We start from the raw sequence: 15,661 nt of genomic DNA on the forward strand, positions 1-15,661 counted from the left end.
AACACACTCTTTACGTCTGCGTGGTTGAAATCCCCAGCCAAGATGAGAAAAGCATCAGGGTGGGCTGTCTGCTGCTCACTGATGTGCTGGTACAGTTCATTTAGTGCCTCGCTCCTGTTGCTGTTGTTGGAGCTGGGAGGGATGTATACAGCAACGAGCAGTATGGCTGTATATTGCCTCGGTAGATAGAACGGCCGGCACTTAATAATCATAAACTCCACCAGGGGTGAGCAGTGTTTGCAGACCACAACAGCATCGCGGCACCACGCGTCATTGATGTAAACACAAAGCCCTCCGCCGCGGGTCTTACCTCCCTCGACGCGAGCTCTGTCCGCTCGATAGCATGTCAGCTGATCGAGATGAATAGCGCAGTCCGGAACGCTGTTGTTGTTTAGAGACCTGATATCGCTACAGCTCGAATTAGACATACTGTCTCACTCATTCAAACTCTGATTACATGTTTAAAATGCATGTAAAATTACCAGTGATTCAGGTAATGATGCATTCACATTAAAAACAATTACTTTTGGCACCAGACCTGCCAACGGCAAGTGAATTTATCACACAAGGATGTTGTGATCCGACAAGACTCATGTTCCTGATTATGCCACCACCATGAATCAAACAGATGACATTATAATCAAAGAAACTTCTCAATATTTTACATCACTGTAAAAGAGAGAAAATAGTTGAAAGAGATACAGGCTGTTTGATGAATCAACAAATATGCCTGTGTTTAAGATGAAGAGAAAAACTCTTGGAGCAAGTAATCCGAAAATTAAATTAAGTGAAATTTAAGTGGGTGAATCTCAGTGCTCAGCTCATACTTCACTCCAGAACTAGAAATAAATTATATTTTGCATAAATAAAAATGAGGTTTGTTTCTAGATTCTTGATTATTTTCAAGACAATTAAGCACATTTTCCTCAAATAAAAATCAACCTGTTTGGACACTATATTTTTAAAGAAAAGAAAATAAGTCTACCATGACATTAAACAATTTACATTATAAATAATTTCAATTATATTCATTAATACATTTTTTTGAGGGGAGAAAAGTAGAGAATAGGATGGGAAATGTACCTATTCTCCTAAAAATAACAGTACAAAAATGGCTTAAATGAACAAACATACAAATAAATGGCTTTAATTTATTTGAGTAAAATAAATCAATTAGATTTAGGGGTAAATATGACAGCGACATTGTAAAATTTATCAAAATAAAGCTTAAAAATACAATTATGTAACGCAAAAGTAGTCTGGTTCTTTCAAAATTCGCTTTCATTTCTCTCTCACGCATTCAAACTCTTGGTTGCATGTTTAAAATGCAAGTAAAATGACTAATGATTCAAGTAATGATGCATTCAAAGAAAGAAAAAATTACTTGCCAGTGGCAAGTGAACTGACAAAATAACATTTACCTGCATAAATGTATTTTGCAGACACTTTCATTCAAAGTGACTTCAGGCCCATTCACACCAAGGACAATAACAATAACTATAAAGTCTTAAAAATCATTCTACAACACAAGTATAATGATAACAACATAGAAGAACCATATTGTTGGAATAAGTTTCAGAATGATTCTTTCCATCTGAAAGACGATAAAAGCAACGACAACCAATTCGAATCCACCTGACTTTAAAGAGCTCAAGCATTTAAAGCGGCAGACAACAAAACGGTAGCAATCTTATAATAAACAGAGCGTTAGTATCCATTGGTGTGGATGATAATATAGTTATTGTTATAATTATTTATCATTCTTGGTGTGAACAGGCTCAAATGTTTCAGCAGAACATGCTTTAGAACCACTTTGGACCGTTGATGCTTGCTATTGTTTTTTTAGCATCAGTTCAAATATGTGCAAAATGGGTCAATCAGAGGACTAGTTTATTTCCAAAGCAGTGAAATGGAGAACGGCTGTGACAGAGCAGCCTGTCTGGGTAAAAATCTTGGTCTTACGTCAGCGTGCGCTCGGATTGCATCGGCGCGTGTTCCCGAGGAGACTGATCAATACGAGGTGCTCGGATCACCCGTGGAGGCTTTCAGACCGCGGCCTCTCTGTCCCGCTGAAGGTCACCGGTGAATCTGCATTTGCTGAACACAGCCGGCACCTCTTTTAACCTCTTCCACCTCTCAGCCGCCACTCTCACAGACTTCGAGTGGCCCAGGGGGCCGTGAAATGTACTGTTATTCAAACCGCGGCTTTTCGGCACCAAGCTAATCTTGTGTTCCACTCAAACTGCTCGTGTACGGCTACCAGGTTATAAAGCATAAAGCTTTAGCGTCACCGGCGAACCAGCTGCGGGCAATCTGATTAGCTTGATTGAAAACTCCCAGAGTGCTTTTCACTGGACACAATAGGCATTCTGTTCTCTCGCGGCTGTGTTTGAGTTTCCCCGTGACAGTGATGTGGAGGGTTTAAAACGCTCTCGGGTCAGAAATGAATCATTATATGCTTATAGAGCTCAGGAAGTCACTTGGTGCTAAAAGTGCAGGATGTGAAAACCAACTCAAATCTTTTCAACAACTGCTAAAGCGGATAGAGAGGATTCAGTTTGGCCTCCTAGCGCTGTTGCATGACGTTTTCAGATTGAATCTTTAAAAGGTTAGTTCTCTTAAAAGTGACAAAATATTTTTTTTTGTCATAAAAATTTTACATGGATTTTGATATATATATATATATATATATATATATAGAGAGAGAGAGAGAGAGAGAGAGAGAGACCTATATGAATATAGGATGCTCATTTTGAGATTTTATTTATTAATTTATGTATGTATGCATTTATGTACGTACGTATGTATGTATGTTTGGGTCATTTTGAGCCAGAGAGGATTTTCTTTTTCCCTGAAAATGTTATAACAGCACACATTGTAAAACAAATTTGATAATTTTTGTACTTTTTAGTATTATTTTCCCACCATGTGACACTTGTTGCATTTCCAGTCAAAAAAAAAAAACCTTGTTATTACCTATTCTTGGATTCAATGTTTTTATCAACTTGTTTTGTTTCACTTAGCACAGGTTTTGTATTTCTTTTTGAAACTGACTGATCGTAGGCCTCATCGATCTGAGCTTATGTAACTCAGTTTTGGAGTGAACATTTTCCACAAATAATGCTTTATTCACTCCAAAACCAAGGTGCATAAGCTCAGATCAATGAAGCCTACGATCAAAGTCGACAAAAAGATCTTTGACCATAATGCTTTGAAGTACACAAACTCACAAATCACAAACATCAAGCCTCATCCATGACACATGAAGAGCAGAACACATTTCTGTGTAAATCATTTGTAAAACCTTGCGTGAACTGTTTGTTCTGCTCATGGTTTCATATCTCACAAATACTTTTAGCTGTTTTATATATATATCACTAAGTGAATATAGCATATTTTCTTAGCGATATCCTATTTAAACAAAGACCAAATAGCAACAGATTCTATTTATACTTCATAAAAATAGCAGTATTTTCTTTACAATAAATGTAAATAGTAGTTTATATCTGCAAATAGTGGCAGATATTGTCACTTCATTATTGTAGTAAATTATAAAACAGTATGCACTAATAAAGTATTGAGTGTAAATTATCATTTTTATTAAACTTATTGGACCAATAAGGCCCTCCCTACACTTACCCCTAATCCTATCAGATAAAGACCCATGAGGCACTTTATTTTCCACTTTTTGCATATTTCCTTCATTTTTATTGAAAATACATGCCTTTCCGATGTGATATGAAAAGGGAGAAGAACAAGTTCGGCAAAAGGTGGATTCAACGTGTCAATATCGCAAAAAGTTACTGCTACGTATATATATATTTTCGGTAATTTCAATTGAATGGCAATGAATAGGTTCTTTTCATAGCCATTAAAGTGAAATAACTGAACATAAACATAGGAGCCTGAAAAATGCTAATTTTAGAAGAAGATTTCAAACAGCACTTAGAGGCTTTTGCATCTGAACTCTCTCTCTCTCTCTCTCTATATATATATATATATATATATATATATCAAAATCCATGTAAAATTTTTATGACAAAAAAAAATATTTTGTCACTTTTAAGAGAACTAACCTTTTAAAGATTCAATCTGAAAACGTCATGCAACAGCGCTAGGAGGCCAAACTGAATCCTCTCTATCCGCTTTAGCAGTTGTTGAAAAGATTTGAGTTGGTTTTCACATCCTGCACTTTTAGCACCAAGTGACTTCCTGAGCTCTATAAGCATATAATGATTCATTTCTGACCCGAGAGCGTTTTAAACCCTCCACATCACTGTCACGGGGAAACTCAAACACAGCCGCGAGAGAACAGAATGCCTATTGTGTCCAGTGAAAAGCACTCTGGGAGTTTTCAATCAAGCTAATCAGATTGCCCGCAGCTGGTTCGCCGGTGACGAATATTTCACATACTTTTGAAAATCCAGTGTTTAGTTGATCCGGATAAGCGCTCGTTGTCACAGTTGTTAACACGACGGCTTTCTTCTTTCGTGAGGGGGTTTGGCGTCACGGCATATTTGTTTCCAGGCAGAACGTTAAAGAATGCGACACACACGTCTACCGGAAATCCTGTATAATTCAACCAATCCGATGACGACTTCGAAACTCCTGAAGTGTTTCCACTTTTGTGTGCCATATGCATCAGACATTCAGCCAGCAGTCCGTGGGCATGACGTCTGAGGCTGAGACTATCACATATTCATGGCACCAGCACTCATTAGGTCTGAACTTTAATTTATGATTTTTTTTTTAGCAAAGTCATGTTCTTTCTGCCTTATTTCCTGACTGCTGAATTTCTCTCAAGGACTTTTCTTGATTCTGATGTTTTCTCCCACAGGCTGATCATTCCCTGGCCATTTCAGCAGGTGTCTAAGACAGCACAGCGGCATCAATATTTAAACAAAGAGAGACAACACGCTGAGACACAGCAGGGGTTTCTGGGTAGCTAAGAGTTGGAGACTCATCACACAGGGAAGATGCGATCGGACAAGACTGCAGCTGCTTGCCCAATCACATTCCTGATTATGTCATCAACACCAGACAATTAGACGGCATTATAATCAAAGAAACTCCTCATATGTCACGTCACTGTGATGCAGAGAAAATAGCTGAAAGAGATACAGGCTTGTTGATGAATTGACAACTATGTTTTGTGTTTAAGATGAAGAAAAAACTCTCGGAGCAAGTAGTCCAAAAAGGAAAGTAAGCAAATGAAAGTGGGTGAATCTCATTAAGAAAATTCCAGGTCATATTTCACTCCAGAATTATAAAAATATATATTTTGCCTAAATAAAAAATACATTTCTAGGAGCTGTAAGAGTTAAGATTTTGATTATTTTTAAGACAATTAAGCACATGTTCACCAAATAAAATCTTGTTCAGACACAATATGTATGTATATTTAATATTAAAATTAACACAAAATTTTGTTAAATTCCATATAACAATTATATAATGATGTCAAACAATTTACATTATACATTACTTTATAATTAAAATAATAGGGAATTATTCACATTAAAAAAAGGGAAATGTGCTCAATTACCATAAAAATAATGGTGCTTTTTTTTTTTTGATGTAGGTGTTTATACATATTTTTTCGATATTTTCATATAAATAAATATATTATTTTTTTATTACTTTTAATACGACTTTCACCCAAATAAGCTTTGAAAAATAGGAATTATGTAACACAATAGTAGTTGGGCTCTTATGAGTCATAAGTTAGCATGAATTACAACCCATGATCCATTTGAGCTAATCCATTTTTTACCCAGAATGAGGTAATTAAAATACTTTAGTCATCACTTTGTCATCAGTCTCAAGTATAACTATAGATCATGAGGTCAAACCACAACCAAGCCATACTGCACTACTTACAAAAACTCTATAGTCCTCATAATCGATTCATAATGAATCAGCCAGAGAGGCGTGAGACAGATCTTGTCCCTCATTGACCGAGGTCTCATCTCTAGTCATACAGACGTTCTCCTCAGAGAAACTGCATTTCATGCGCCTGTGCTCTTCAAACACACAAAACACATCAAGAGCCTTCCAACTCGGAGCGGTTTCACTACACATCTGAGCCCCTGGGTAAACACACTCATAACATATTTAACTGTATTTTGGTGCAAATTACCACCCTCTACACACAGCCTAAATGAAGCCGAGCGGATTCAAAGGGTGGAAATGTTAAAACAAATGTTCTGGAACATTCTGTACCCTCACGGCTCACACTGTAGTATGAAATTTCACTGGCGTCTCTGTGAGACAGTGAGCAGCAGGGACGGTTTGTCAAAAATTGTGCAAGTATTGATGGAGAACAAGACAGATCTAAGATGGGAGTTTAGCCCCAAAACCCTCTAAGAAATGTTCAATGTCAGTTCAGGGAAATATATAAATGCTCAGGGCCTCTAAATGTAAAAATCAACACAATAAATGCAATCAATGACTGACTCATAGTGATCAGAGATTGTCAAGCACCATAGAAGTAGCTCATGTGGCTTGTGGTCTACATTTCAAGACGTCTGAAGACATGATAGTTTTGTGCGAGGAAAGACTGAATTTTTAATAACTTAACTGACTTCAGAAGACTTGGAAAGTAGAAGATAAAGGCTGGAATACACTACAAGATTTTTGCCCCGATTTACAGTCTGGACATATTGACACTAGTTGCCGAAAGTCAGAGTCAGTCTGCAGATTTGAGTTGACAGATTTCATAGAAAATCTCATAGTGTATGATGGTCACAGACAAACATGTTTGATATCCTGAGCCGATTTTAGAATGAAAATCGTTTTGATTTGTCATGTGTTCATTGTGTTCAGAACGACTTTAAAGTCTGGTAGTGTGTGATCCTTAGTTGTGTAGTGTACGATAGCCAGTTTTTCCTCTGTAACCATTTACATAAGTGTATGATAGCGTTTTAAAAATCTGTTCAGATTTTAAAAGTCGTGTAGTGTATTCCAGCCTTAAGTCCAATGGACTTCTTTTATGGTGTTTTCTTTGGGCTCATCATCAGCCCTTGGTCACTTTGCTTTGGTTTCCAGTGAAGAAAGAACGTTCCATTGGAATGCCATGAGTAAATAACAACAGATTGTTCATTTTAAGTATGCCGCTCACAAGTGTCAACCGGCTGTACAGAATGTCATTCGGTATTCACAAATCCAATAAACCTCATTGTGAGCGCCAGCCAAACGCTTATCAGACTGTCTGAGCTTGACTCATATTTGCAACATGGATCAGTTCGATAAGAGAAGAGCAATGTGCCATCTTTAATACTCTTAACAGCTCTGAATGACTTTGACTTGCCAGGTGACTGGCTAAAATGGCTATGAAGTCAGTGTTACGTCATTTTTACTATGAAAATTCAACATTTTCTTGACCTTCAAAACCAAAGAAACCTTTCTCTTTTTTTGACACTGACAAACCAAAGCAATATAAATCTGTCTTATTGACAAACTGCGCCATGAAGACCTAGTTCCCTTCTACTACGACGGTTTCCTGTTGACCTCTATCTCAGCACAAGACTAATGAAATCCAGAATCAATCCCTCCTAGACGCAGATGAGTCCTAGATTTAATACAGTATGCAATTAACTATTAATATTCCATCTTAACCCAGAACCCAGTGCTTATTTTGTGATCAAGACCGCAAAAGCTTTCACTTACTGTCTAGTTTATGTACTGTATGTTATAAAAGAAATGTGTTAAAAGGTCTCGTTCATTTCTGCTTTCCTCATTCAGCCTCATTCACTAAAAATGACAAATCACTCTTATTTTACACAGTCTGTGCTCTTCAAACAGTTTTGGTGTCTCTAAAACATACTGTGTTTATCTGAATTTACCCACTTTTATCTGAATAAATTGATTTGAAATGCTAATGAGAAAAAAAAAAATACACCCTTTTCATATTTTTGATGGCTATATCCTCATAATTTCCGAATTTTGAGAATGTAATTGGGAGTTAATGGGCTAATATTTTAGGCAAACACAAAAGTATGTTAAGGTAGAAATAACTTCTTAAAGGGACTGTTCACCCAAAGATGAAAATTCTGTCATTATTTACCCTCACATCGTTCCAAACCTGTATGACTTTTCTATCTTCTAAGTATTGCAAAAGAAGATATTTTGAAGAACACTGGGGTCCAAACATAAATGGACCCCATTGAAAGTACCACAGAAGAAAGAATGTATACCGGTTTGGGTAGGTAAGTAAATGATTACAGAATTTTAAATATTAGGTGAACTATCCTTTTAATGTAAAAACTGCACATTTTTGCATAGTACAAACCAGCCCTGGGGTGGTTGAACCAGGCTACTTCACTTCTATACAATCACTAAGTCACACACTATGCATTAAATTAAGCTTGCATTTCCAAAGACATCTCTTGGGCTTACCTGTGGACATTCATTTCTTGAGGTGGTCTGGTGGCTTTGTCATAGGCCACTTTGGCAGAAATCCCCAGGATGATAATGAGGGTGATGACCCCGCAGGTGATGTAGACGGTGGTGTTGGTCTGGTCCAGCGCTGGGTCGTACGTGTCCCCTGTGGGTGCGGGTGAAGGCGGTTGGGTTTTGATCCAGTCGGGCGTGTTGTAGTTGGTACAGACTCTCTGATCCACCCGTTTGGCTTTCACGGGACAGCAGAAGCGCAGGAAGCAGCTCCCGCAGCAGTACCGGTGGTCAGTGTTGTTGCAGGAGAACTCTTTATCAAACTGACCGCTCACGTCGTAGTAGCCGAGACAGGTGTCATGATCACCGATGATGGGTGCCTGGACTTGTGTGATCCGTTGGGGTGCCACTGTCGGAGCAACAGTGCTGTTGACCTCCTTTACTTTGGGGGGTCTCTTTGGAGGGGGTTTGCTCCGCTTGGCCGTGGATGCGCTCAGGACGCACAGTGGGTCTAGATAGACCAAAAGAAGCAGGAGGTGTCGTATCCCCATGGCTTCAAGTGGTGATATGCGTTTCTCCTCTTTTTATGATTTCTTCAAACCAGCACTGACCCGCTTGTCATGCACTCTTGTGGGTCCTCCATTCTCCATCTCCGTGTAGCATCATTTCAACAGTCCTCCTCCCTAAGACTCTCATTCTTTAAGGCATAAGTGCTTACAGAGTCAGACCAACAATTACACAATGCCCATTTCACGTTGAGTGGATGGATTAAAAAGGTTTTCAAACTTGAAATCTACTTGTTCAAGACTGACTACATTGTGTTTATCTGAAAAACAAAATATGAGAGGGAAAGCAATGAAACTCTTCTCAGTTAATGTCCGAAAAAGCTAGTCTACATGATTTCAGCACCATGGACAGCACACATCTCCTAGTTTCGTTTCTTCAAGCAAAATGAATTATATGTTCTTGACAGAAACAAAAATTCATACTAAGTTAACACAAAGACTGTCAACACATGCTTATAAAAAGCTATGAATACTGAATCTATTGGTGTGAATCTGTTGTATAACAGCATCATATACTGCATAAAATATAAAGATATTAAAAGAAATCAAAATCTCTTTACATGTCAACAGTTTACACATTCACGTTCAAGAAATAACAAATAAATTGAAATTGAAATTAAATTAATTAATAAAATCAATTAAACATTCAACAGTACTGACGTTAAATAAAACAAATAACTTGATATGTAAAAGCGGGGGCTTCCGTCAAGTAAACCTAAACGTGTTTCATGTGGTAACGTTCAAATTAACAGGTTTCAAAAATATGATTTAACATTAATTAATCAAGGACTACGTTGGATGACACCAGTAAAACTCCATTTTTAAAAGCCATGTCGGTTACATCTATCCCCTTAAGGTAATGCCTGCACATTTACACTTTTACAGTGTAGTAAAGCGAATAAATACTCACATATTACATTACAATCTACTCATGTTATCTCTGACATCCCACATTCATTCATGAAGAAGATACAAAGTGGATTTAACAATGCAAAAAAGGACCGAACTTACGAGTCCAGTGCGCTCGACTCCGGGATGTCCGTCACGGCGCCTCCGAAACGAACAGAGCTGAAAGAGAGATGCTCCTCCGCTCCGCTGTGACCCGCCTCCATCGATCCCGTTCTCTCTCTCTCTCTCTCTCTCTCTCTCTCTCTCTCTCTCTCTTTCTCTCGAACGTTGTTCTTCTACAAGTCAGGTAATTACAAACCCGTCTCGGGTAAACACACGCATACCTGCAGGCTTGAGCAACCTACACGACCTCTCCTACAACTGCATTAGTGTCATGGACAGCCTTTCAACACACGAGACATGTTCCTTGATCAACATTCCTGTCAGGAAAACACAGAACTGTACGTTGACTATCTTATTATTTACAGGTTTCAGTGCAATCTAGTTTTTAAAAGCAGCAAATTATCATCAGGTAGTAAGAATGTACTGTTCGGCGGTGATTTCTCGACTTATCTCTATTTTTAGTCTACAATCTTGTGGTTATACTCTTACAAATATGATCAACTGTGTCAAATATTTAAAAAAATCTCGCACATATACATTTTATCTCACAATAAACATCCACGAAGATAAAACATCCACATCCATCGATAAACGAAGATGGCCGTTGTGACAGTTAACTTTTGAATTTTTCAAGCGCGCTAATTCCTGAGAAAGACTGGATGACGCGTGCAAATATCGGAGCAGGGACTTAAAGAATATAAAAAACAACCAATGCAGGGCTGTTCTAACCTGATTTAACATTATCAGCTGTAATTCTGTAATTCTAAGGCTATAATTCTGCCTGCAATCAACATTCGTATTACACATATCGTCCCTGTATGTGCACTACGCAAAAGCATGATACAGAACAATCTATATAACTATAATATCTGTGTTGTGACAGCTTATTTCGGTCAAGAACCACCCACTGACTGACATGTAGGCTTAAGTAGTCAATCACAATTCAGTAGCCTATAGGGGCCATTTAAGGGGCAAGGTTATCTGAATTAGCCTATATGTAGTGCCACTGACAACCGCTTCTGAGTGAAACTGGATGTTCAGTATGAGGAAAAACCTGAGACAGGAATTGATTGGATTGTGAGAAGTGAACATTCTATGCCAGATATGAGCCAGTGGCCTAGTTTTCATTATTCAGAATATAATTTCTTTCTTTCTTTTTTTTCTTTCTTTGTATTATCTGGTAGAAAATTAAAGGGGCATTTTCTGGTAGTTTTCGTGAGATTCATCCAACCAATTAACTACCCATGAAATCAAAATGATAGGTTTGTTGTGCAAGCCCCTGACCCTCAGCATTTCCCGATTCCTGGATCAACAAGAACATACACAGGAACAGTACGCAATGTGATACATCATGAAATGTGACTCAACTCGTTCAATATGCTGTAGGCCTACAGAGCATTTTCAGCTGAGATTTGATACTCTACGATAACAGAATAATTAAAGACAGGCAGATAGATATAAGACCTAGATTTAAGACTTCTTAAGAAGTCAGAAAGTTCAGGAAAAGATTATGAAACCCTGACTCATCGTTATTGAGATGAGTCTTGAACTCGGATGTTTTGGACAGCAAAATAATATAAATATCAAAGAGAAGAACATTATGAAGAGAACATTAAAATGAAATTCAGACTGTTATTGCGATGCAATCTAGATGTCTAAAGGAGTGAAATAGACAAGGAAAGGTGCTAATGAGAAAGAACTAATAATAATAACATTGTGTTAGGAATAATATGCTGTGTTCATATGCTGTTAGGGACAGATTGTAAAATAAAGATTCTCTCTGGGTTTTTTTTTATCTCCATCAAACAAGTAACCATGAAACTTAAGTGTTCAAGCTTAAACGTATCAATTGCTCATAAAGACTCATTCTGTGCAAAATTTTAACGATAGCCTTATTTTACATAAATAAAGGAACATATGCATTTTTTTCCATGTCCATATAACCAGTTATAGAAAGTATATGTATTATTTTAATTTTTTATTTTATTTTATTTTAAACGCCATGTTTTATGTCCCTGGCTTGAAAACTTTGGTTTTCTTATTCACATTAATGAAAAAAAAAAAAAAAAGCATTCATAAGAAACCTTATTTACCTTAAAGTAATAATAGAGCTGTCATTTTAGTGGAAATCCCGTTTTGTAGAATGTCTCTCAAAAGTAAAGTGCGCATGTAATTTGCAGACAACCAGGAAGAGTTTGAGGAACCTGTCTCATTTTATGAGCTCTTTGGTCCGGAGGCAAACGAGTGCTGTCTTTCTGTCAATCAGCATGCATGAGAGAGACAGACGCACAGTGGGAGGACGGATTGTCCATTAGATTTTAACTGCTCCCACCTCAGAACTGCGACCTCAGCAAAAAAAAAAAAAAAAGGATCCCTGACAGATAACGTCAGCACTGACATTGGCTAAGGAATTATAAGGCAGAAATTTCAGCTCCCTGAAAATACGTAATTAATCACAGAGGAATATTCAGCTGTGAAGATGGTGCGCCCACACAAGCTGTTCCTCCATGGGACCTCCTATAGCTACATACACTGCTGGACTGTAAACATTTCAGCATTGATAACTGCGTATTGCTTGATTGATAAACTGAGAACACTTGCTGACTAATTCAAAAGTTCAAACTTTGCAGGTGTCAGACTTCAGTATGACTACTAATTAAAGCACCGAGCCACAAAAAAGTGATTTCACCACAGGTTCTTACAGAAGGTACGACATGAAAAGGAGAGCATGCACTTTTAAAAATTAAGATTCCAAAGGGAGGTTTACGAAAATCCATTTTAGGTTCCCTAAAGAACCCTTCATTGAACAGTTTTTCAAGAAACCTTTTTTCCCTCCGTAAAGAACATTTTAATAATTTGAAGATCCTTTTCTTGAGCATAAAGAACCTTTTATGAAATGGAAGGCTTCCATGGATGTTAAAGGTTGTTCATGGAACCACAGAAGCCAAAAATAACCTTTATTTTTAAGAGCGTAAAAGCATAGACATTTATACGTAGATGCCTCATTAGCAACTGTTTCTATGGGCCGCAATATGTAAGCCGTCCGCCATACTGTAATGGTCAGCTTGACATCATTCACCATAGAAACCAATGAATATTCGAAGATGCCACAATCCTGCACAGCCGATGGTCTGTGAACCCATAATATGGTGAATGATCTCAAGTTGACCGTTCCAAGATGGCGGACGTGTCTACGTGCTTGGAGTGGTCAAATGGGGCATCTATACATATCTATGTGTAAAACACCCTTTACTATGTTTTGTGTGTATTTTAGCATGACTGAAATATTCCATAGACCAACACAAATCTACGACCGTGTCTAGGAACTAAAATATAGGAGAATGTGAGATCAAAGATTACTTTTAGATTACTTTTGACATAACTTGTTAATAGATTTAAATGGGATTATCGTTATTAAAAAAAAAAAAGTATGACAATTAACTTACATCTGGGAGCATGCAAATGTGTTATTAAATTAAATAATGAAATATTATGAAATATTAACTTTTAATCTCAGGGGAACTTCAAGTAAATATTTGAAGTCAAACTGGTTTGACTGACAAAAAGTCCAGGAATAACTGCATCACATTTAAACTTAAGAAAATAATTAGGGAGCATCAATAAATGATGAATAATTTAATTCCATTGTGTGAATAATTAGTAATCACGTAATCCATAATAAAGTTAACGGTTACACTTTATTTTAAGGTCAAATTCTCACTATTGACAAACCATTAACTATACAACTTTTGCCTCAATAAACTCCTAATTTGCTGATTATTAATAGTTAATAAGGTAGTTGTTAAGTTTAGGTATTAGTTAGGATTAGGGATGTATGCAGAATATGTGCTTTATAAGTACTAACAAACAGCCAATATGTTAATAATAGGCATGCTAATAAGCATCTAGTTAATACTGAGAATTGGTCCCTATACTAAAGTGTTACCAAAGTAACTGTAATCTGATAATAAGAATTTTAAAATGTTATATAATCTACCGTAATTACAAGTACAACATTTTGGAATCTGATTATGTAATCACTGCTGTTTAGAACTGCTAATGCAAAAAATGCAGGTTTATACAAAAAAAATCAAAAGTCAATAGCTATCATACATTAAGGATGCAAAGCTATAAAATGAATGTGGAGCAGCTCAGATCAATTGATGGCAAACTTTGGTATCTGAGCACATTATTAAACCTCTCAACCTGTCTCATTTTCTCAGGAGAAACATCTGAGAAGTAGATCCATGTACTGTAATTGTATTGCCGTCTAGAAGAAATAATTGAAATATTAAAGAGATCTCATTTATTTTCTCTTTCCTGCATGCTAGCGTCATCGTGCATATGAGGAAGACCGCAGATGTCCTCAGAGGAACCGGTGCAGTAGTCAGTGAAGTTTGTCGCTGTGAATAAAAAGCATAATTTGACATGACAAGCAACTAATTAAGCATCAAACTAAGACTCTATCAGAGCCTTTTCTGCAAGCTGAATGCAAATCGAGGCTTCGGTTTTCCCTCTACGGGCCCGAAACACCCTCCATTTGCATTAGTCTGCTTGCGTACAGTAGGTTTTTGGCCCTGCAGTTTTATCAAAGATGCACACGCTTACTCACATCTGTCGAGAGATCAAATGTGGACACATGTTGCTCGGTATCTTGTAACAGCAACGAGCCGGATCCACCGCAGAGTCCTTATGAGATAAGACGAGAGAAAATTAGCATGGTCTTATCATCAGGTTCCCGCTAATTAACGCTCAGAAACACAGCGTGCACGCGTGTGGTCTAAAGGAAGATCACAATGGTGGATTCAAAGAAGTTTACCGCAGCTCTACAGATCTGGGATCTCTGACCCAGCATCCCCTGAGACACAGATACAAGAGCGTTTAAACAGAAAATGAGCAGTGGAAACTGACACTAGAACAACTCCAAAAATGTCTCACCTCGTTTACAAGACTCGTAATTGCTTGAATTGCTACAGTGTACTGCTTACTACCCAGTATATACTGTATATTACCTGCTACTTAAAAAATAGTAGGGGAAATGCTATATAGTGAATTAAAAATGAATAAAGCTATAGATTTAAAGATGGCTATTATATTTATAGGAATAAAATATTATGAGTTTATTTTTAAACAATGCATATATACAAATATTTAAAGAACATATAAGGAGAATTACTTTTATTATGTTGTTGTCAGAGCTTTTGGTGTGATTTGTTCATTTCAGTTCTCTGATTTGTGGAGAAACATGGGTAATGTAAAATTTTCACCAGGAAGTGTGCTGTTAAACAGGATTAATAAATGAAAAGGAGTTAAAATAATGCAGACCGACAGCTTCAACAAAAGCATATACCAAGCTTTTTTAGAATGTTTAAGTTATCATTAAAGATTCCCTTTGGACAAAATTAATGGGATTTTCACTTTTACATTTACATTTAGTCATTTAGCAGACGCTTTTATCCAAGTTTTGTTGTTTTTTTTAAATAAAGAATAAAAAAAGATCAATATAAATAAAGTAGAATTAAAATAGAATAGAAATTGTTAGAGTTACAGGGTCAAATAAAAGTGGAACAGATGTGTTTTTAGTCGTTTCTTGAAGATGGTTAAGGACTCGGCTGCTGGGATAGAGTTGGGCAGGTCATTCCACCAGGAGGGAACAGTTAATGAAAAAGTCCGTGAAAGTGATTTTGTGCCTC

General features: G+C 37.1%; 1 protein-coding gene across 1 annotated transcript in view; it reads right to left on the minus strand.

The window, feature by feature from the left end:
- LOC107695697 (protein shisa-6 homolog) overlaps positions 1-10,021 on the minus strand; it is a 120,336-nt gene extending 110,315 nt beyond the window's left edge. Inside the window, exons 1-2 of the mRNA XM_016495708.1 lie at positions 9,969-10,021; positions 8,398-9,217 (exon numbers count right to left, since the gene is read on the minus strand). Coding sequence (XP_016351194.1) covers positions 8,398-8,942 — 545 coding nt within the window. The 5' untranslated portion in view covers positions 8,943-9,217; positions 9,969-10,021. The remainder of the gene's footprint in view (positions 1-8,397; positions 9,218-9,968) is intronic.
- Between the last annotated feature and the right edge of the window lie 5,640 nt (positions 10,022-15,661).

The sequence above is a fragment of the Sinocyclocheilus anshuiensis genome, unplaced genomic scaffold (assembly GCF_001515605.1).
Source record: "Sinocyclocheilus anshuiensis isolate Anshui unplaced genomic scaffold, SAMN03320099.WGS_v1.1 scaffold1075, whole genome shotgun sequence".
NCBI classification, from domain to species: Eukaryota; Metazoa; Chordata; class Actinopteri; order Cypriniformes; family Cyprinidae; genus Sinocyclocheilus; species Sinocyclocheilus anshuiensis.